The sequence below is a fragment of the Dermacentor variabilis genome, chromosome 1, assembly GCF_050947875.1.
Source record: "Dermacentor variabilis isolate Ectoservices chromosome 1, ASM5094787v1, whole genome shotgun sequence".
NCBI classification, from domain to species: domain Eukaryota; kingdom Metazoa; phylum Arthropoda; class Arachnida; order Ixodida; family Ixodidae; genus Dermacentor; species Dermacentor variabilis.
In genome coordinates this window covers 129,483,066-129,506,935 of record NC_134568.1, presented here as the reverse complement: position 1 = coordinate 129,506,935, position 23,870 = coordinate 129,483,066, and the positions used below count along the sequence as shown (strand labels likewise).

The 23,870-nt window shown below is 45.1% G+C and overlaps 2 protein-coding genes across 2 annotated transcripts in view; one reads left to right on the top strand and one right to left on the bottom strand.

Moving 5' to 3' along the window:
• Nucleotides 1-21,846, bottom strand: part of Arp5 (Actin-related protein 5) — a 65,787-nt gene extending 43,941 nt beyond the window's left edge. The window contains exons 1-7 of the mRNA XM_075694741.1: nucleotides 21,501-21,846; nucleotides 21,277-21,365; nucleotides 21,081-21,185; nucleotides 20,843-20,954; nucleotides 20,675-20,773; nucleotides 16,382-16,569; nucleotides 12,368-12,484 (exon numbers count right to left, since the gene is read on the bottom strand). Of these exons, the coding sequence (XP_075550856.1) occupies nucleotides 12,368-12,484; nucleotides 16,382-16,569; nucleotides 20,675-20,773; nucleotides 20,843-20,954; nucleotides 21,081-21,185; nucleotides 21,277-21,365; nucleotides 21,501-21,612 (822 nt within the window). The 5' untranslated portion in view covers nucleotides 21,613-21,846. The remainder of the gene's footprint in view (nucleotides 1-12,367; nucleotides 12,485-16,381; nucleotides 16,570-20,674; nucleotides 20,774-20,842; nucleotides 20,955-21,080; nucleotides 21,186-21,276; nucleotides 21,366-21,500) is intronic.
• A 250-nt stretch (nucleotides 21,847-22,096) lies between these two features.
• On the top strand, nucleotides 22,097-23,870 carry LOC142584606 (uncharacterized). The gene has a single exon (XM_075694739.1). It carries the CDS (start codon nucleotides 22,244-22,246, stop codon nucleotides 23,615-23,617), a length of 1,374 nt encoding a protein of 457 aa, XP_075550854.1. The 5' UTR covers nucleotides 22,097-22,243; the 3' UTR covers nucleotides 23,618-23,870.

Genomic DNA, 23,870 nt, shown 5'->3' with positions numbered 1-23,870 from the left:
CCTGGTAATGTCTAAAACATGGTGGCCATGATGTTTATTGGCACTTGCAGTACTGAAAAGCATAGCCTTTAAAATTCGTGGTTATTACTCAAAGGAAAGCACTGCTGAGATACTTGTTGGGTGCCACCTATACGTATAGTGGAACTCAGCAGCTTGCAGCCGGTGCCCTGGCCGGTGCAGCTACAGAAGTATAACAGAGACCAACATCGCAGCAGGTTGTGGTGAGCCTCGCGAGTGCATTTTAGAGCATAGCTCTTGTTCCTGCGGCGAGCGTCGGTGGCGCAAAGGCACCTTTATAGTCCCGACATCTTCGGCGCATGTCGCTTGCGGCCAGTCAAGCTACACCGCCTGCACTGCACCAGCCAAACTGCTGTCCCCTCTAGACTTTGACGCAAGCACCGTTGGCTGCTCTCTTCGGAGCATGCGCAGAACGATCCCCAACCCGCAGCCTGCTTTGAACGGCTGTCTGCAACTGTCGGCGAAGCGGCATGAGCACTTTTTTTCTCCGCTCCATGCATTGTCGGTCGGTGCAGTCCACGCGACGAACATGAGGATGGAGCAACAGCCATCTCGACGTCGGGCATGTCAGACCACGTTCACGTCCAGTTACGTTGGCTGAGCCAGCATGTGCCCCGGAGCACTCATGCTACATTGGACTGCATATGTGCCTTAACCAAGCGATTTTTTGCTCAGAGTTTCACTAGTTCAAATTCTTATAATTCGAGTTTTCGTAGCATCCTTGTGCAATTCAAATTACCGAGCTTTTACTGTGTTCCATCAGAAATTAAAGGATAGAAAATTATAGAAAATTAGACGAGCCGAGCTCATCCACACGGTTTGTACCACTCCGACCGAAGACGAGCTGAGTTCGTCCACACTGAAACAAGCGCTTGTGCACTGCTGCAGTCTAGCTACCCTGATAAATTTTTTAAAGTTTTTTTTGGCTTCAGAAGATGGCGCAGTAAAAAAAGAAGAAAAAACGCACTCAAAGCTTGCATTTTGGTCGAGACATGTTCTGATGCTGGCAACTGGCATGTAGAAGAGGCATCCCACTTTTTGCTTCCGCGTGTGACAACGGCTCCACTCCGGAAAAAAGAAAAAAAAATGTTTGCAGAAGTTTTGTCGGACTCGGACAGTGAAGAAGTTCGTTTTTCCTCTGAGAGTGGCAGCAAAGTTACTGATCAACATATCTTCTCAGTGACGTCGGATTTGGATGACAACAGCATCTCAATGCATCGGAAATGGACGCCGATAGATGTAAAGAACCCCCCACCGGCACCTCCAAGGTTTGTTTTCACGGCCGCACCTGGCATAACGGTACCTGTGACAGAGGACAGGAACTGTGCGTGGGATTTTGAATTGTTTCGAATGAATTAACTAATGCATTTCCTTCTCCACAAAACCAAGCGCTACACGTACCTGGTGCGAGGAACGTGGAGTAGCAGTCTGCACTATTCCGTGCTTTGAAATGTACCACACCAAGTGGATAATTTAGGGATCTGATATCCCTTGCCACAAGTGTGAGCTTCGCTTGTCACAGTATTGTTCTGAATTTCCAAAGAGACATTTTTTTGCAAGAAGGACTACAGAAAGTCGAAGATCTCCACTGTGCAGTGCAGTGAAGCCATTCCTCACTCCATACATTAAAAAAAGTATTTTGCACAGATCTTACAAATAAAGTGCTTTAAAGGATATTTTTTGGTTCTTTCAAAATATGTAGAATTATTTAGGCAAATAAAAGAAATCGGTATTTTTGTATTATTTTTGGCCAAACAACGCGGTAGGGAAAGGGTTGAAGGGCCCCTTACCAGGTCTGGCCATTTTAAGCTGACAAGTGCAGTGCAGACAATGCATGCTCACAATCATGTCTTCCAAGAATTACATCACGAGGCACTGCACAAAGTGCTGAAATTTTGAACTAAATGCCATATATCAGCAAGTGCACCTACGTACACGTATATGCTGCAACGTCGCTCGTAGTTACCCATGATACTTCGAGAATTATTCAGGGCCACACCTGTTACTTGTGTAATCTGTTGCTTCAATAGATGAATTAAAGTTTGAAAAATCATAAAACACAATAACTGAATGTCTGGGTGTTTTTGTTTTACTTCACAATGCAGCAATAGAGATGTACTTCTGTTCCGCCTGCTTGTTCCCATGTCTTTCAGTAGCGCGCGCTGAGAGCGAAACTATGTCATTTTCTACCGTGTTACAGCGCGCAATCACGCTCTGTAATCTGCTTGCGTCTGCCTCAGTGTTTGCGCAGCACTGACTTATACCGCTAATGAGCTGTTCTCGTGTACAGAACGCAAAACGAGACAATGCAAGAGCTCGTGCGCACAACTGTCAGCAGAAGTGTGCGCACAGCAAAAAAAGTGAAGAAAAAGAAAGAAAGGTTGGGCCCATGACGTATATGTCACGCGATCCTCCAGCTCTGGTATGGGAGAATGCAGGGAAGGAATTTTGCTTGCGCAGGCAAGACGGGGCAAGTGGAGAGAGTGTCCTTGTTGACAGTGGCCCTTGCCTCCTGAAATCATGGGTTCACAGCACTGAAATATTTCTGTCTCGGCTATTAATAAATTAATTTGAAAAATTCTTGCAGTAGGACACTCCCAAGAGGGCATGTAACAACTTCCAGCATATAACCAAAATGTGCTATGCGGCCTGGTGAGAGGCCCTTTAACTGCCAGAATGAAGGCCTGAATGAATGAATGTGTGGTTTTTATTGGCGCAAGGGCCAGGTATGGCCAAAGAGTGCCAAGCCAGCGTTGATGAATTCGCAGTGTAGTTATGAGTTCAATGAGGTTGATGTGACGTGGCTGTAAAGGGGCCTTAAAAATAGTCCCCCCGATTCTAGAATGCGTAAAATCTATCTGTCATAAGATTATGTCGATGATAATGACATGTTCTGTGAACAATAAAGTCCATCGTAAGAGAATGATGCATTATAAAAGATATGTGAGATGGTAAAATTACCTGGAGCACTACTGCCTCGCCAGAGCCCTTGAAACACAAGGGCCTGGAGGCATGTGCTATACAGTACGACTATCACAGCGGCATCCTCTCAAGAGAGGAAGCGCTACGAATGTATGGGACTAATAACGTGTAGGACAACATCTCTGAGGAAACCTAGGACTGTGTTTGTATTAAAAAGCGGTTCTGGACCGAGAAACATTACAGGATGAAGAGGAATGTGTTGACGGTATGCTAAGGAAAAATGTCTCCTTCTCTCAGATTCGGCTTTCCGACACTCCAGGAGGACGTGGAGCACGGTCAGCCTCTCCCCGCATCTGCCACAGGTTGGAGGGTCATTTCCGGTGAGTAAAAAGTTATGGGTGCCAGATGTGTGTCCTATTCTAAGACGACAGAATAGGACATCTGTCTGGTGTGATTTTATTGCAGAAGGCCAGAACCCTAATTGTGGCTTTATTACGTGCAGCTTATTATTTGTTTCCCTGTCCCACAAGCGTTGCCAGTAGTTTCGCAGTTTCCTGCGCAAGAAGGGCCTCAGATCTGTGACAGGGACTGCAGCGGTAGGATGAACAGAATATGATGCAATTCATGTGGCCATCTGGTCCGCCAGAATGTTACCTTCGATGCCCCTATGACCCGGCACCCAGCATATGATGACATGCTGGTTACATATATACGCTTTACATAGGATGGAATATAGTTCATTGATTACTGGATTTTTGTGCTTACAAAATGACATCAAAGCCTTCACAGCGCCTAGGGAGTTCGTATATATAACAGATTTTTTTAGTTTTGTTTTCCTTATATGCTTTACAGCCAACAATAGTGCGTAGGCCTCAGCCGTAAAGATGCTTGTTTCCGGATGCAGTATGTCGGATTCCTAGAAGGATGGGCTGACGGCTGCATAGGACACCCCCTCGCGTGTCTTGGATGCGTCTGTGTAGAACTCTGTGCAGGAGTGTTTGTATTGGAGTTCCCGGAAATGCATTTGGATTTCAATCTCTGGAGCGTGTTTTGTAACTTGCATGAAAGATATATCGCATTGTATCATCTGCCACTCCCAAGGAGGTAGCAGCTTAGCTGGAGGCATTAGGCAATGTTTGAGGATTGGGACATCCATTTCAACACTAAGCTCCCTCACACGAAGTGAAAAGGGCTGTCTTACAGAGGAACGATTACGAAAGAGTGTATCATATGTCATATCGTTAACGGTATTAAAACACGGATGTTGAGGATTAGAGTGGACTTTCAGGAAATATGTTTGGCTGATGTATGTTCTCTGGAGATGGAGTGACCACTCATTTGATTCTACATACAAACTTTCAATGGGACTTGTTCTGGAAGCGCCAGTGGCCAGTTGGATTCCTAAATAGTGAACCGGATCTAGCATCTTTAGAGCACTCAGGGCTGCAGAATGATAAATCATGGCACCGTAGTCCAATCGTGATTGAATGAAGCTTTTGTGAAGATTCATCAAACATTTTCTGTCGCTGCCCCATGTTGTATGGGATAAAATTTTCAGTAAGTTCATTGTTTTTAAGCATTTCACCTTGAGATACTTTATGTGTGGAATAAATGTTAGTTTAGAGTCAAGTATGATACCGAAGAACTTGTGCTCTTTGTTCACAGGGATTTGCTGGCCATACATTTCGATATTGGGATCTGCAACGAGCCCTCTCTTTCTTGCGAAAAGCACACAAGAACTTTTGTTCAGGTTCACTTTAAATCCGTTTTCGTCTGCCCATTTAGATACTTTGTTCAAGCCTTGTTGTACTTGCCTCTCACACACTGCAAGGTTGCAGGATTTGAAACCTATTTGTATATCATCTATGTAAACAGAATAAAAAATGGCTGGCGGTAATGAAGCACGAAGGGTGTTCATTTTCACGATAAAGAGCATGCAGCTAAGCACACCTCCTTGAGGTACACCATTTTCTTGTATAACAGGTCGCGATAACACATTGCCAATTTTTACGCGGAAGGTACGTTTGGACAGATAGCTTTCTATTATGTTTAGCATATTTCCACGGATGCCCATCTCCGACAAGTCTCGCAAGATCCCGTATCGCCACGTTGTGTCGTACGCCTTCTCCATATTGAAGAATATCGATAAGAAGAACTGTTTATGTACAAATGCATCGCGGATATTTCCTTCAATGCGTACAAGATGATCAGTTGTGGACCGCCTTTCTCTGAAGCCGCACTGAAAGGGATCGAGCATATTGTTGAGTTCAAGGAAATGTACAAGTCTGCGGTTAACAATTTCTTCAGAAAGCTTACAAAGACAATTTGTAAGAGCTATCGGACGGTAACTTGCCGCCAAGGAAGGGTCTTTACCCTGCTTAAGAACAGGGACCACAATCGCTTCTTTCCATGTGGATGGGAGGTATCCCGTAGCCCAAATAGCGTTGAAAAGTGTGAGTAGTGTAAGTTTGGTGTCAGTATGTAAGTTTCTGATCATGTCACACATGACTCTATGAGGTCCCGGTGCAGTGCTTTTGCATGTGTTCAAGGCAGCTCTCAACTGAGCAATACTGAAAGGCCGGTTATAAGGTCCATTCTGTCTGGATTTTCGTGTTATTGGCTTACATTCTTCTATTTGTTTGTATTTCAAAAAGGATTGCGAATAATGGTTTGAACTCGACACGCTCTCAAAGCGTTCCCCAAGTGAGTCTGCCTGATCTTTCAGTGTTTCACCTTGTGTGTTTATCAAAGGAAGTGAATATGTTTGTCGCCCTTTTATCCTATTAACCCTGTTCCAGACTGTGGCCTCATCTGTATACGAGTTGATACCGGATAAAAACTTCTGCCAATTCTCTCTTCTAGCCTGTCGCCGTGTTCGCCTGCCTTGCGATTTCACTTTCTTAAAGTTAAACAGATTCTCCGCAGTGGGAGAGGCGCGTAGCAACCCCCACGCTTTGTTCTGTTTCTTACGAGCGATCCTACAGTCGTCGTTCCACCACGGGACACGCTGTTTGCATGCCAAACCATTTACTTGCGATATACATTTAGTTGCGGCATATTATGAAGGCTGTAAAATATTCCACAGCCGCATCAATTCCTAACGAGGACATGTCATCCCATGAGATACTACTGAGAGTTCGCAATTTCTCCCAGTCAGCTGTATCAATCTTCCACTTAGGAGCCTGTGGTGGATATCCGTTTTCTTTAGATGTTCGTAGCAGTATGGGGAAGTGGTCGCTTCCGTAAGGATTGTTTGTAACTTCCCATTCGAGTTCAGGCAGAATAGAAGGAGAAACTATGCTGAGATCAATTGAAGAAAAGGTTTTGTTGGCAAGACAGTAATATGTGGGTTCTTTCTTATTCAGAATGCATGCACCAGAAGAGAAAAGGCATTGTTCAACAAGTCGTCCTCGCGCATCTATACGAGGGTCGCCCCACAGGTAGTTGTGTGCATTGAAATCGCCAAGAACAAGATAAGGTTCTGGCAATTCATCTATAAAGGACTGAAATTCATGTTTGCTAAGTTTGTAATGGGGGGTATATAAAGCGAGCAAATAGTGGTTAGTTTGTTTAGCAAAACAACTCGAACAGCCACTGCTTCAAGGGCCGTTCGTAGCTGTAAATGTTGATATGCTATGTTCTTTTGAATTACAAGTGCAACACCGCCCGATGATGCGATTGCATCATCGCAATCTTTGCGAAAAGTACCATACTGTCGAAGAAAGTTTGTGTGTTGTGATTTTAGGTGTGTTTCCTGTAGACACAGCACTTTTGGATTGTGTTTGTGGATGAGTTCTCGCACATCTTCGAGGTTCCTAAGAAGACCTCTGACATTCCATTGAATAATTTGTGTATCCATTTTAAAAGTAAATTGATGCTGTGTGTACGGAAACGGAAGTGATGCCTTAGATTACAGAGCTCTTTCGAGGCCCTGTAACCGGGGTTTTGCCCTTTCTGGAGCGTTCGAGGGAGCCTCGCCGCTCTTTAGGCGTTTGGTGCGCCTTGAGGACAGGTGTAGTGTCCATTGCCTCTAGTGAGGCTCCGGACACGTGCTCTTGCGAGCGAGAAGTTTTCAGAGAAAGTCCCGCCTTGGAGGGCAAGACTTCTGCGCCCACCAGCCCGAAGGTCGATGGGGCTCCCTGAGGGATTTGGCTGCCCCGGCTGTTGCCAGCGCTGGAAGGGGCCAGGGAGGTTGGGGCAGCCTCGGCTGCTCCCACGTTCGGGGTCGATGGTCCTTTCTGCTCGGTTGGCGGAGCAGCGCTAGCTGCAGCCACCGTGGGGGCAGACAGCGTAACTGCCGACTCACTGCTTGTGGGTCGGACAGCCGCCGGAGGCCGTTGTGACGCTGCCCCCTGACGCGCCACTTCGGCAAAGCTTTTCTTTGGCAGGTGTGCTACCCGCCTGCGTGCCTCTTTGAGCGATATGTTTTCCTTAACTTTGATTGTGACTATTTCTTTTTCTTTTTTCCATGATGGACATGACCGCGAGTACGCGGCGTGTTCCTCATCACAGTTCACGCAGTGGAGAGAGTTCTCACAAGCTTCAGAGGTGTGTTCGTGGGCACTGCATTTCGCACAGGTTTGGCAGCCTCGGCAGCTCTGCGAGCTGTGGCCAAAACGTTGGCATTTGAAACATCTTAGGGGGTTTGGCACATATGGCCTAACGCGGAGCTTAATATACCCTGCCTCGATTGACTCGGGCAGGATACTTGAACCGAAGGTAATTATCAAGTGCTTCGTTTGGATTTCTTTGCAGTCTCGCCTCATCTTAATTCTTTTAACATTGATCACATTCTATTCACTGAAGCCCTCCAAGAGTTCCGCTTCAGTTAACTCCAAAAGATCATCATCTGAGACTACGCCACGGGTGGTATTCATAGTATGGTGGGGGGTTACGATTACTTGGGTTTCCCCAAATGACACTAGTTTTGGCAGTTTCTCATACTGCTTCTGATCGCGGAGCTCCAAGAGGAGATCACCGCTTGCCATCTTCGATGCCTTATATCCTGGACCAAAAATTTCAGTTAACGTCTTCGAAACAAGAAATGGTGAGACGGTTTGAACTAGTTTGCCTGGGTTTTCAGAGTGTACTACATGAAAACAGAGGAAGGTGTGGACTTGGCGTCCGAAAAATTGGAAAACATCTTCGGTGCACCCTCTTTTCTGAGGACGATCAGGTAGTGGAGGGAAGGAAGTAGCCATGTGTAGACGTGTAGTTTTCGGCAGCAACGCTAGCCACCCACCATGGAGTCCAACAAGGGGACGCTGCAGGGCCTGAAAAACAGGGCCTGCAAAGACCAGCTGTACGTCGCCACTATAACCAAATATGACATAACCAAGGTTGGCTACTCACACAAGGTTAACCCTTGCTGCCAGGAAGCTCGGAAGTAATAAAGAAATGAGAAGGAGACAAGAAAGGTGGAAAGTAAGGGAAAGATGAAGGTAGTAGGGAGAGAGAGACAGGAAAAGGCAACTACCGATTTTCCCCCCGGTGGGTCAGTCCGGGGGTGCCGTCTACGTGAAGCAGAGGCCAAAGAGGTGTGTTGCCTCCGCCGGGGGGCCTTAAAGGTCCGTACACCCGGCATCGGCTCAACCTCCAGGATCCCCTTTTCCCCGGACACGGCTAAGCCACATACGGTTAAACGCGGGAGGGGCCAACCTCGTGTGCTCGGGTACGTGGTGTCACAACGCACCAAACGCCTGCTCACACAGACGCTCCTGCGGGGAGAATGAAGGCCTCTCCCAGTGATCTCCAATTACCCCAGTATTGCACCAACAGGCCCCATCTAAAATTTTTAAATTTCATCACACCACCTAGTTGTCTGCTGTCCTTGACTGCATCTCCCTTTTCTTGGAACACATTCTTTAACTCTAATAAACCACCCTTTATTTACCCTACACTTTAGATGAGCTGCCCAACTCCATTACTTCCTCATAATGTCAACTAGAATATTAGCTACTGTACTTGCATAACTTACGCATATTATTTCGCAAATTTTAGAGCTCCGAAAAGGGGGTGCGCAAATTACGCGGAGATTTTGCGAACACATTCGAAATAACGCGCAATATCTAGTAACGTGCATGGTATATACATTAAAAAGAAAATAAATAATAGCACAAACGAAGGGTACTTGTTTATTTAACAGAATTAGCACGTACTTTAACCAGCCAGATCCGGTCATGCATGATCTAGTCAGAATCACTTGTCAAGAGATCCGACTGGGAATTCATTTGTGATCTTCCGCTTGAAGATCAGAAACAGCGGTAGTTTTCGGCCATCAGCTGTCAGGGCAAGAAAAACCGTGCATTGTTGCTTTTCACAGCCGGTTGTCTTTATAGGAAAGGACGAGACGCCTTTCTCGCTCACAGTTGTGTTAGGTGGCATATCAAAGGTCAACGGTGTTTCATCTGCGTTCCCAATCTGGGACATGTCGACACTTCCAGTTTTGAGTAGCCCAATCAAAAAACGGTGAAACAGACCAACTTTCTCCTCGCAATCATGTGGCAACCACTGGCAGAGGGTCGTTCTCCATCTGAGAGACAGCTGATAGAGCCTCTGGAGCGCGTCACCCACCCTCTTTTTGCCTTGAACGTCGCAGCAGAGACCCCTTTCTCCTGCACTATCTTTCTTGCCTCGAACTGCAGCTCTCGCACAACACGGCGATACCAGAAGACCTAAGCTCTCGCACATATTTGAAAAGGTCTTCTTTACAGCAGGAAACTTTCCTTGCTTCAGTCTTTGGAATGCTCTCCTTCCAGGTCCTGTATCTACAAGCGAACTCTTCTGCTTTCTCCAGTACCGAACGTGACTCGCATTCATGCTGTAGTGCTTGGCGGCAGCACGGTTCCCATTTTATTCTGCAAACTCTATAACAGCGAGCTCGAATTTCACCATATGGTTATTGTAGCCCATCGCAAGTGAACATCGAAAACGCGACTGGCTCATGGCGAAACCTAAACTTCCGAAATCAACCAAAGGTGCACCGCAGCGCGGACGCGGAGAACGAGGGGCAACGAGGGGAAAAGTTGGCGGGGATGGACCTTGCATATCTCCGATGCAGAAAATAGTCCATGCGCTTTCACGTGCATGCGTTCTCATGGCAGGAGAGAAAGGGAGATAGAGGGAGGCAAACGCTCGAACAGTTCCGACAACACATCAATGGTTCGCATGTTCAGGTACGGTCCGCCGTAGTTTGGGGGCTTCCGGAGAAAAGAACGAAGTCCTCGGAAGAAGGGACTTCACACTCAAAGCCCATCTTGTGTATGACTGTGCTCGCCTGCGCGGCGAGGGGCGGCACCGTCCAAAGTCTATACGTGTGCATGCACCAGCGAGCTGGCTCAGGCAGGATGAGGAGCGCAAAATATGAGAGTGATTTTTTTTTAAAGCTGGCTAAATATTAGGGGTGCGCAAATTACGCGGGTAAATACGGTATGTCTGTTTGCTCTCTAATTCACACCGCTGTCTTCCCGTCTCTTAACATTATGCCTAACATTTTTCATTCTATCACTCATTCACTCATTATGCAGTCCTTAAAGAGTCCCTGAAATGATTTGGACAAATTTTGTAGACGCATAGGGTACAGCTACAATAAAACATAAGCACCGCAATTTAAGTGGAGCATTTCATATTAAGAAAGCTATGGACGATTACAAGTTACCTTCCTCCCTAGCCATGCTTTTTCTCCTCAACTCATTCACCAAGTGATCGGGGCTAAGCTCCTCCTTCACTGGCTCCATGTCATGATATGACATCATCTCGTCTACTACCGGTTGTCTTTGAGCCAGTGCCTGAAGCTTCTCCAATCTCTCTGCTAGCCATCTGTCCGTTATTCCCCGCGAGAGCTATCCAAGTACCGTATGTTGCAAGCATTCTGTTGCAGCAATAACTGCAGGCAAGCTAGAACTTTTTTAACGGATGGGCGGAGGCGTAAAGTGAAGCCCTACCAGACTACTACCACTGTGATGAGGAGGCTTTAGCATAAACGTGAGCAGCCTGCACAGAGCAGCCACCTGGTAGTGCAGAGCTTAACCATCCAAACACAGAGCTACTATTGCTGTAAGCAAGTGTGAAACATTTTAAACATTTAAAAAGACGTGTTCATGATTAAGCTTCTGATGAAAATTTACACCAGCAGCAAACTAGAATACACTTGGTTATTGCTATACAGTAAAATCTCGTTAATTCGGATTTCATGGGACCGAAAATGTCCAAATTAACCGAATGTCGAATTATCGAGGGTATCAAGAAAACAATAAGCAAATGCACTCTATGTCACCACGCTTTTATTTACTGAATATCTCAGCAAAACCTGTTTCTGTTTTCCACAAAAGCAGTGCGGAAGCTACAATCCTCATCTTGTGACTGATTAGCGCTCGCAGCAGCGAAGGCTTCGCGACTTCCTTCACAGTGTGGCCACAGCGCGCATCTTCATCTGAGACACTCTGCACTACCGCGCGCACATCCCAATTATTTTTTCGCAGTGTCGCCAGGTCGCCGACCATCGCGATGTACACAGTGCTCCTCATCCTCGACACCTTTGTACTGAGTAAAAACAAAACTATTATTTGCCGCAACCGTTGCAAACAAAACCGCGACCGCTGTTGAAACTATCATGCATGGAGACTTTGCGGTTCCGAAGGCGCCTAGGTCACGCCGATTTCGCCACCTGGGCCAATCTACACCAATCACATGACACCGAACCGAATGTCAGCTTTTGTACTAGGCCGTGCCAATATCGTGGCCTAGGCCAATCACGTGAGGCAAAATCAAACATCAGTATTTCAAACGTGTGAAAGATAGCGGTCCTGGGTAGCCAATCAGATAGATCACCTAACTGCCATCAATTGGGCTAAGCGTCAATTGGGAGGGGGCGGCTGAAAACTTGGGGGAGCAGTGCCGCTGCAATCGGCAGCGATGTACATTTATAAAACCTTATAATAAGTTACACGCTTTACACAGAGTGCTTAAATGCGTCACTTAATGATCAGAAGTACCTACCCTAACAACTCAGTATGTTTGTACAAAATCATCAAAAATCATTTCAGGGTCCCTTTAACTTCTTTTTAAGCTTAAGTTTCTGCATCATATGTAAGTACCAGTAAAATGCAATGGTTTTACACTTTTCGTTTTCAGGATGACTTGGTAATGCCTGCTGTACGTGGCTCCCCCCCCCCCAATCCATTCTTATCCTTCTGTAAATTTCTGACCATTCATGATGGACATAAATAGGATGATGAAGAGCTAAATGCGAGTAATAATATAGAAACCAACTGCTGTGAGACACATTTACACCCCCTCCAGTTAAGAAGGAAGTGTCACTCCCCCTTTCACACATCTATGAGCATCAGTGCTCCTTCAAATGCAAACAATTCCAGCATTTTTTTTTATTAAAAAAATACAGAAAGCAGATATAAAGAAATGTTCTCACCATGTTGTATGGAAGCTGAACTTGTCGACAGTGCTCATCAAAATAGTCAATGTCAGCCCACTTTTCCAGTTCGCCAATGTAATTCTCTGCGACGTAACAGTGCTGATGAACCAGATGCTGCAAGTAACATTTTTTTTCTTTTTCCAGCAACCGTCAAGGAATTATTTGTAGTTTTACAAGCAATAACAGTTACAAGATGAAAAAGAAAAAGTCCCAGTATAGCCCAGTATGCTCGTGATTGTAGCAGTGGCTTACACTGCTAATCAGGTGTTCTCATGCACAATCTGCAAAATCGTCCACTGTGTGAAACGAGACAAACACAACAGCCTGTGTGCGAGACTGCCATCGGAAGTGCGCCACTCAGCAAAAATGCAAGAGAGAAAGAAAAAAAGAAGGCGAGGCATGTGACATATTCATCAAGGTTGTGGTGTGGGAGAAGACTGGGTAAAAAATTTCACTTGCGGAGGCTAGAAGAGGCAAGTGGAGAGAGTGTCTATGTTGGCGGTGATGCACGCCTCCTGAAATCATGGGTTCCTGGCACTTCAAATATTTCAATCTCTGCTATTATTGAACTAATTTGAATAATTATTTTGGTAGAACACTCATTAGAGAGCACATAACCTCCAGCATGTAACCAACATTTGCTGTGTGGCCTGGTGAGGGGCCCTTTAAGTGTTTTATTACTTTGACCAAACGTGACTATTTTTATTTTTATGGCTTATTTTCAAACTTCACTCCATCGAAAACCCTTCTAAAGATTTTCAACCGATTTGGTTCATGTTTTATGTGTGAAAATGCTCCACCGCTGCCGGGCCAAGTCAATGTCGGCTTCACTTTCCGAATCATTACCTTCGGTAAGAATACTATTATCATTCTCTTCACGTGAATAACAAAACTCAAGTGCATCGTTTTCACACTCACTTTCACTGTCAGAGTCAAGCGGCACTTTGCTTTTGCACGCACAACTCACATGCGAACTGTCAACGGCAGATGCCACTGTTACAAATCTGCCAGGGCACAAAATATGCATGATTCCAAATACATGGTCTTTAAGCGCTGACAAAGTGCTGCCATCTACGTTGTACAACACAAGGACTGAATCAACGTGGCCTTCAAGGCACTGAAGAAGTGCTGACATCTATGTAGTAAAACAAAAAAGAGCAAGATAACCATGGATTTCAAATGCTGGCACTGCAGCTGTCTATGTAGTAGACGAAAATTAAGCGGGCATAATGGGTTCGTCTAAATCACTTTGAAAATGGGATAATTGCTGTTGATGAGCTGAGCTTGTCCAAAGGGAAATTTGTCAACCAAAATCATGTTGACGACCTGAGCTCGTCCAGAACACTCAAGGGGTTAAAGTGGTAGCTACATACAATTTTTACCTTTTGCCTTTACCATTTGAAATGACAGAAATCGGATGCAAAATCTACACTTCCTGAACATGTACCTCCCCCCACACTCTTATTTTTTTGGTTAGTTTCATGCTTTTTCTAAATGAGTAGTTTTATTTTTTCAGACATCAACAATTAATTTCATTTCTGGTGTTGTACGTGCAAAACCACAATATGATTATGAGACGTGCCACAGTAGGAGACTCTGGATTAATTAATTTTGACCACCTGGGGTTCTTTAAGGTGCACCTAAATCTAAGTACATGAGCATTTTTTACATTTTCCCCTTATCAAAACGTGGCCACTGTGGCCAGGATCACACTCTCAACCTCTAGCTCAACAGTGCAATGCCATAGTTAAGCTACCGCGGCAAGCATTTGTCCAACGTTCAGTGCCCAGAATCAGCACATTGTGACCAGTGGTGGCATGCTTGACATTCATGACATCAGCCCTTTTTTTATTGTGCTCAGAAAACTTTGCCTGCAACTGAAACTTTAAGAGCATAAATAATACATATAGATTGTTAGGAAGCTGATTTTAGAACACTCACTGCAAGAATAATTGGTGTCAATGCAATCACTGACGTTTTCATGTGATAAAAGCAAACTTCCGAAATTTCACAAGGATGTTGTACCATCTCACATTATGGTGAAATGCATGTTAGAAGACTGCGTCATAAATAAAACCTCGTGGCAACCCATATACTACACGATTCAAGTGTGCACGTACGTTAACCATAAATGAAAACATTCCTTGCGTGAAGAACTCGTCCTTGCAGCTACTATATATGCGATGCTATGTATGCTGCTGCATTGTTGTGCTTGTTTGCTGTCAGCTCTTTAGTTCATTGATTCATTTGTTTTCCATTATTTTCACCCTTTGCCATTCATTCACACGAAACCACTTCACTGTTATTCCCAGAATTAGCCACTAGTCATGATGAATGATAAGAACGAAAAATTAAATCAATTATTACAATATATTATCCCTGCTCTCATGTTCTTGGCGATTGGAAGGTTTTCTAGCATATCATGAATGCACCAGAAGAGACTGCAAGCCTCTGATTTTATGCAACACTCATTGCTGAACGCCAGCATGAAGAAATGTTTCTGTTGCTGTTGTTCAGAAGTGTCCACTGTAGTGTTGTTACAGACTCCTACAGTGGCAAGAATGAATCCGTGAGCTCAGTTGGTGGGGAGAAAATGGCTGGAAGCACATTCCTACTGTGCTCTAAACCAAAAAGTATTTTTGTGTCTCATATCATATGGCCACCTGTTTCTAACCTGGTCTCAAGACTTCACACTGCTAATCACATCATAAGGCACCTGAGCCACACTAAAAAACCTTATTAAGGCAAAAGTCTTAGATGGCACACGGGCAGAAAATTTGGCCATCCGGAAAATTAAATGGCAGAAAAATTGTGGACTTTTGCTGGGAGTCAAAGCCACAACCTTTGGTGTTAAGGCAAAGTTAATTCAGATAGAGTTCAAGTACTCGAATCCACAATGTTTGGTCTTAATTAAGGTGAAGTTAATTATAGCACACTTAATTAACATAGAGTTAATTAAGGCACTCAAACCCACAACCTTTGGTAAACAATGCATTCGAATGAGAATGTCAAGTAATTTAAAGTGACACTAAGGGCAAATATTAAGTCGAGCTAGATTGAAACATTATGCTTCTGTAATAATGAATTCTTCATTCGTAATAAAAACAGAGCTTTCTGCAAATGAGAAAATGATGAAAACAGAAAATCAGAGTGGCGCCCTCTGTTGTCGACTATGGTAACCCTTTGTGTGGGGTCACCGCCTCCGATTCGCAGAGGGCGGCCGCAAACCGCCACTGCAAATGACATTGCTTTTCAGCAAGGTAAAGCAATTGACCACCCTGCCGGCTGCCACAGCGAAGGCTCACTGGTAACCTGAACTCAAATAGAACCACAGAATGACTCACGCAAGCTGAACACCTACACCCGCCAAGCAGTACACTTGGTATTATAGACCTAAATAAAGAGTCTACCAAAGACAACAACGGCACAGAGGCCAGTCATGTGGAGATAATGCCTAGTCCTTCACTTTGGCGTGTGCGATTCAAATTGAGAAAAGCAGCGGGACCTTCGATGGCAATCTTTAGGCAAAAAATTGATACATTGGCATACATAAAACGATGACAGGCTTCTAGCCACATACTCCATCTATCTAGCTCGACTTAATACTTTCCTTTAGTGTCCCTTCAATGAATGTCTCATGAATGCACAGGCCTTTCACCTTGATCCTCTTTGGCGTATGCTAGAGTGACTGACAACCTTTTAATTTATTGCAGTGCACTGACAGATTATATATGTAGTCGAGAGTCTGACGGAAGCCCGTCTGGTCAGGATAATACATACTTAAAAGGAAGAGGTCTGGACACTGATCAAAATCGTTTAGAATATATATTTACGTTTCGTCGGTGTTCAGACCTCTTCCTTTTAAGGTTATATATGTCATCAGTCGCAATGAGTAGTTACACAAGGTATTACAAAAAAGAAAATGAAATCACTGATAACAAATTTTGAAGTCCTGCAATTACAAGCAGCTGTTTCATAAAATTTATCAGTGGTGCAAAGGGAGCCACCTACCTCAGCTCTGCTCAATGTCACTGCAGCTGTCAAATGTGGGTGCTTCAATTGCAAGAGCCTCTGCAAGTATGCTGTTATGTTGTTTCCACCAAGACTTATTCTTTTGGAGTTCTCGATGTCAACTCGCCCATTCAGTACAGGGATGATGTGTGTTGTGTGATGTCCAAAAGACAAGACCAATGCATTCTCTAAAAACAGAAGAAAAAGGATGGCCACTGTTGCATTAGCAAAATACAGTTAAATTAAAACAAACTAAACACTTCTTTAAAAACTATGTGTAAGACTATTTGATTTCAGAATCAAAGTTCAGGTCACTACACATTTTGACAGAAAGATGATGGAAGACTGAGACAGGTGAAAGACATAAGTCAGGTGAAAAATAATTCCCAGCAAGCAACTGTTTAGCTGTGCCTTAAGGACGTAGTGAAAGGAGTCAATGGAGGTAAAATTATAGCTGATTAAATGTACCAGCTGGGGAACATGTTACCAGCCTAATTGGATGCTTCATCTAATTAAGATCTGTTTCTAATAGTTGAATCTTACCCAATTGCATTGGTAACATGTTTCATAATGGATGTAAAAGGCATGAGGTGAAGAAATCGAAAAAGAAAAGAAAAAAATACAAGGATCACTTTGTAAAATTCTACTTGGCTGTTTTATGAAAACGGCAGACAAGCTGCTGTGCAGCTAGGAAGCAGTCCTTAGCAGACTTCTTTCTTTAACCCATAGAGCCATGCTTAAAGGACTTTGAGTGTCTTCATCATCAATTATGATTTGTATAAGAGCATATCTGAGAGCTCAGAAGCATTTCATATAGGAGAAAAATATTGCTGCAGAACCCATTTTACGATGACTGTCTACGGTAATGCATTAGGATTGAATGATATAGCCACACAACATGTTGCCGCCATCAAAACAAGTTATTAAAGCAAGCTATGTCTCACTGATTCGTCCGTGAGTGCCAAAAACACACTGCAGGAAAGCCAACTTGCACATCTGGGTAGAACACTACAGTTTACAATCACAGTACTGCGCAAGTTTCAACTGGCCGGCCGGTCAGTGCCTCATAACAGCACGAAGCGACGAGCTCAGCAAGAGTAATGCATAGGCACAAAGTTCACTGGAAGCACAAGTTGCATCTGCTAGGAATGACACCACCCCTGTCACGATTAACTGAGCTTCCCTGCTTATCGAAGACAGCAAGTGCACGTGAACACAGGCTCCGTCTTAGGATCTGGAAATAAAAAATCAAAGCCCCTTTCTTAAAGAAAGATGCCTGAATGCCACGCTACCCAGACAAACTGTATATGTCTGCATTGCATCAAGCGTGTCACATAACGCATTCCCAGCCGTCACCATGGGTAGGCCACGGGTGCAGCACACGACAGAAGAGGCTGCCATACGCGAATGTAAGCACGATCGTGCCCGTAAGGCCGATCCCATGTATCAGCAACGGCATCCCATGTATCGGCAACGGCATGCAGAAGCCACGTGGGAGACGCTTGTGCAGTCGAGATGCCTACAAGTCTTGTGATCATCAGCGTGCACATCACACTGAACACGTCTCATGACGCGGAAACATTCCTGGCAGAACCTGAACTCAAATAGAACCACAGAATATCTCACACAAGCTGAACACCTACACCCGCCAAGCAGTACACTTGGTATATACGGTAGACCTAAATAAAGAGTCTACCAAAGACAACAATGGCACAGAGGTCAGTCATGTGGAGATAACACCAAGTCCTTCACTTTGGCGTGTGCGATTCAGATTGAGAAAAGCAGCGGGACCTTCGATGGCAATCTTTAGGCAAAAAATTGATACATTGGCATACATAAAACGATGACAGGCTTCTAGCCGCATACTCCATCTATCTAGCTCGACTTAATACTTTCCTTTAGTGTCCCTTCAATGAATGTCTCATGAGCGCACAGGCCTTTCACCTTGATCCTCATTGGCCTATGCTAGAGTGACTGACAACCTTTTAATTTATTGCAGTGCACTGACAGATTATTAAAGAAAAAATCAGACATCCACCCGTTCATAGCAATTGCTATAAAGGAAACCGATACGGGTTCCTCAATAGAAAAGCCTCAGAGTTGAGGAAAAATTCATCCTGGTCCGGGACCGTCCGCGACCGTCCCGGACCAGGACAAATTTTTCCTCAACTCTGAGGATTTTCTTTCGAGGAACCCGTATCGGTTTCCTTTATAGCAATTGCTACGAATGGGTGGCTGTCTGATTTTCCCTTTAATAATTACTTCTCTCCACCTTGCGGGTTTCCGCAGAACTACTACAGTCAGACTGACAGATTATATATGTAGTTGAGAGTATGACGGAATGATATATGACGGAATGAACATCAGCGTGTACATCAGACCGAACACGTCTCGTGATGTGAAAACATTCCTGGCAGAAACGATGAAGACCTTAAAGCCACGTAGTACAGCAATAGTCATGTTCATTGACTTTAACATCGATGTGGCAAAAGAGCACGGCAAATGAATCAAGAGTTTCTTGCTAAATGGCTACTCGTTGAGACTGAAGACGCTACAGAGACCCATGACACAACACCGTTCCTGCATTGATCTCAGATTTGCAAGCAGGCTGTGTCACATTACGATGGCAGAGCTTCTGACCGTCTACCACGGCGATCGCAAGGCAATACTGTGGAAGTGTAGAGTCATCGGTGAAAGTGTGAAAGCGCGTGTAATCAACGGCTAGATGATCTAAAGTAAAGGCTATGCAACTGCATGAAATGTGTCTTCATTCAACTTCAACGTTCAAAAAATACAATTCTAAACAAGCAATCAAACCACATATGCATTTCTTGGGTTCATTGCGTGGCCGTTGGCTTTGGACTTTGATTCAGTTTGCATTGGGGAAAAGCTTCACATTCAACCATCTTTGTTTAAGAAAGGGGGGTTTGATTTTTTTTATGAGGCATGTACTGCAGTAGGATTCCTCTTTTGTGCTTCACTAAGAACACTCGGTGTCCTCTAGAGCTGCCACCGCGAAGCCTGCGCATGACCTCCGAAATGCATGGTACGCCGGTGTGAGCGAATGCAGACAAACGCATCACATGGCAACCGGACTCATCTCTCGCACTTCTTTCTGGACACGCTGTGCCGTCTAGTGGTGCTGCTGTGAATTCTGCGCGTGGCCTCCAAGATGAGAAGCATGGCACGGTGGTGCCTGCGAACACTGAGAATTGTTCCCTCACTTGGCCTCACACTTAGTTGCACATACCCAGTGCATTCATGGCACAGCTTGCTAAATCATTGGCACGAGAGGCATTCATTGAAGAGCAGCACACACCTACTGGCATATACCCAAGTGCTCCAAGTCAGCGTCAAACAATTTCTTCGAACAGCAGTACCTACCCAGTCAGACGTATACAGTGCCCGTATTGAGGTGAAAGAGGTTTGTTGAAGAGCCGTCCATATGTTCATATTTCCACATACTCGGTGACCCATGCTGGTCCCATGGTTGGTTTCGAACCCTGTTCCCTAAGCCAAGCAGCTCATGCGCTACACATTTGAGCACTGACTACCCAGTGACCCAGGTAGGCAGAAAAAGTTAGATACAAACATATAGACACGAACAAACAAATATAGATAGATATAGTGAGAGCCCCCAAAAAGTGTCTGATGTACCCAAAGAATGCGAACACATTAAAAAGTTTGACTTATTCTCTATTTTATCAGTAGGACATATGCTGCATCACTGCACACTTTTACTTCCTCATACTTGCCTGTAAAATGGTCAGAAGTAGCATTTGCCAAAACATTGGCACACTAAGCAAGCTGCATATGTACCACATTTGATGAGCACTTCTGATACACCTCCCTGGGCTACCTCATTCACTGCATGCCACCACTTTTCCAAGCCCAGAAACCCACATTTAGCTGGCAACCTCCTGCCACAGTAGCTTAGTCGCCACAGCGTTGCACTGCCGAGCTCGAGATTGCGGGTTCAATCCTAGCCACAGTGGCGGCATTTTGATGGGGGCGATATGCAAAAACGCTTGCGTATTTGGATTTAGGTGAACTGCACATTAAAGAGTCCCAGGCGGTTAAAATTGATCTGGAGTCCACCACTATGGTGCACCTCATAACCCGATCATGATTTTGTCATGTAAAACCTCAGAATTTATCTTTTTTTTGTTTACCTGGCAACCACCACAAGCTATGTCATCAACCTGGGGCCAAATTACGGTAGCATGGGACCAAATCACGGTAGGACGCCCTGTCCTACCATTGGTTATATATATAATATAAATATAAACTTACCAGCTTTCTTGGAGCAGTTGTGGTGCAGGCTGAACAATGCATCAATGCCATAGAGTACTTGGGGAACATGGTAATGTTCAAAGAGCAGTTCTGACATATCTGCAAGGCAGTGATTATGCAAAAAGTAGAGAATAACTCTGTTCACCTTGCAATACCAACAGTACTCACTCTGCCGGTAGTAACTAGGGTTGCCAATAACCTCTGTGATCACAATGGGATGGTCCACCCTATTTTCTGTAGGGATACCAAGGTGGCTGAATATGTGGTCAAAGATATGTTCCTACAAAAACGGGCGAAGGAAAAATAAAAATAAAAGTTATTTACAGTGCGACACTTGTATAGCAATAGGCCGAATTCACCTCAGGTTTAATTTATTCACTTTTAAGAAGGCTCCATGCAAATGCACCTGTATGTCAAAATGCGTCACGACGTTTCGGTCAAACTGGGTCTTCAGTAGCCACCGAACAGCCTCGATGTTTGCAATGTCATTTCCAACTTGTACGTCACTTTCCTGCAGGCGAGAAACGAGAAAGAGAGGAGGGAGAGGATGAATGTGAAGACTTTGCGCCTTAGCCGTTGGGGGCTAAAACATGCTTACGTGCCTTCTTGCCTCTTTGTTTCGCTGTTATGTTTTTAAATATCATTCGTGGTGCTTCATCAGACGCCCAGCCAACTCGGCACTCATAAGAACCTGAAAGCAACGATTCAGCGAGATAGTTAACCAATGCATCAGTGTAAACTATACACGGAAGAGCTCATCATTTGCGTTGATTCAGCGGAGTTAACGAATACATCAGTGCAATAAACCACAATCAGAAACGCTCACCATTATCAATGACAACGGGTGTCTTCCGCAACCGAACTCCATCGGTGTAAGTGAAGAAGTTGTCCGGCTCTTTGTTCAAATTCGGAAAGGTGTAAACATTTTGTGATGTCATGGCAAACAGCTGCTTCAAAGATCACTAAATGTGGTTACGCGAGCTTCTCCTAACACCTGCTTTCAGTACAAGACACAAGACATGAAACAACGCCGACATCACAAGCTGGCTACAACACAGTTAACTCCATCGGCGCCGCAGCCTTTTTTAGCTTTCAACCATTCGGCCGCACAGCGCACTTTCATTTCTCCATCATGCTTACGTTCGCCATCAACCTAACATCCCTCCATACATTTCAAACGCTGATGTCGCTGCTCATGAAGACACCGTGCTTTGTGCGTCTTGTGGTGCCATGCTTTGCGGTTGATTCAATGCTCATAATTTAAACCATAAAAATGTAAATTTAGAACATATACACTAAATTTATTCTAATTACTTTAAAAACATTATTGTTTTCAAATGAACTGTAAGCTTCTTATTTTTCTATGCGACCCCAACAATAGGACGTATTTACAGGCATCTGGCAACAGTAAATTTCGCTTCTTTCGTTTTTCTTCAGTCTATTGCTATTGGCGTTTAGCCATTCGCACCGCTTGAATGTATGCTTCGTTTTCTTTGACAGAGCTGCAAACCACCAGAGTTTGTTCTGCAGTTCTGACTTGCTCAAATAGCATATCGTGGAATATCTGAAATGACCACCTGCAGCATGGTGCCGCGACTAGAAGCGCCACAAGCCGGTACGTCAGCATGCGAAAACCTGCTGGGGGCGCGCGGCGGGTACTACAACAGCACAGAAAAATTGCGGCCCGGTTGCGGCTTTTTGGGCACAGGTTCCAAAGACATTGAAGAGAACAGGCACTCTGACTGGCAGGAATGGATCGCGAGTGTGCAGGTGCGGAATCGTACAGAAGCTTTCTACAGACCACGTCTCCGGCGCTACGGAAATAGTGAGAACTGGCACAGAACCGTGGCAGACGAAACTGATCATAGTCGGCCTTGCTTTGTGTGGAGAAAAAAAGTGTGCACTGGGTTGGTGTCCAAGTCTGTCGACGAGCTTTTCTACTACAAGAATATGCTCAAGATGTACTACGAATGCAGAATGGAACTGGACTTTGAAGAACCAAACGTCGACGACCACCGTCGCTTCGCCCCGCCTTCGAACGTGCGCACGCTCCAGCATTCGATCCAGAAGAAGATCCTTGGCTCGAGCTACGCTTACCAACTCTCAATGTCTGAAGTGTCGCGTCAGAGTGTGAGCTCGGTTGGATCGGCAGACTGGTACGCTGCCTTGAAAGAACGTCTTCGCGTAGCCGAAAGGTTTTGCGTGCCAAAACAGCGACAGTTAGATCGGTCAAGCGTCGTTCGCGATGTCGAAGGAGTCGTGATGCCCAGCCTCACATCGGCTATGCAGCATGAGGTAGAGGAAGCTTTGGTGCCGACACCGGCCGATGAGGTGCTGGCATCGGCCTTCCGACTCAACATCAGCAGGGCCGACATGCACACGCTGTCCGACAGCCAGTGGTTGAACGACGAGGTGGTGAACTTCTACATGAATCTCCTGATGCTGCGCTCCGAGAAACAAGGCTCACCCCGCGTGTATGCGTTCAACACGTTCTTCTTTCCCAAGCTGGCATCCAATGGCCACGCCGCTCTCAAACGGTGGACGCGCACCGTCGACCTGTTTTCATTTGATATCCTGCTGGTGCCCCTGCACTTCACCATGCACTGGTGCCTTGCCGTAGTGGACTTCCGCAAGCGCCACATCGCCTACTACGACAGCATCGGCTCGGCGTCCGAACAGCCAAGCTGCCTGGCCACACTGCAGCGGTACCTGGAAGACGAGAGCCAGCACAAACGCAACCACGGTCTCGACTGGGACAGCTGGACTTTGAAAGTAATGGATGTGCCACGGCAGCAAAATGGCAGTGACTGCGGCATGTTCACTTGCCAGTACGCCGAGTGTATATCCCGGGACGCGCCCATCTCGTTTGGCCAGCAGCACATGCCGTACTTTAGGAAGCGCGTCGTCTATGAGATTCTGCACCAGACTATACTCTCAGTATGAGGCACGTGTGGAGCCACTTGTTCTCTTAGTTTCCATGGCTGGGACTTTGATCATTTGCGCAGCCATGCGTGCCTCACTTTCACAAATTCACTGTCTGCCATCTTCCACCAGATTTCTACCAAATGCCTAGTTTGGTGCAGATGTGGAGCCATCCTTTTTTTTTTTCTTTTTGTGAATCTAGTTTCAAAATACCAACTTTTCATGTGATTTACTTGCATGTTCCGAAGTGAAATAAACCATTTTTCATTGTGGA

Excerpts from the sequence above, each read along its gene's own strand:
- LOC142584606 (XM_075694739.1), top strand. The coding sequence starts at position 22,244 with ATGACCACCTGCAGCATGGTGCCGCGACTAGAAGCGCCACAAGCCGGT.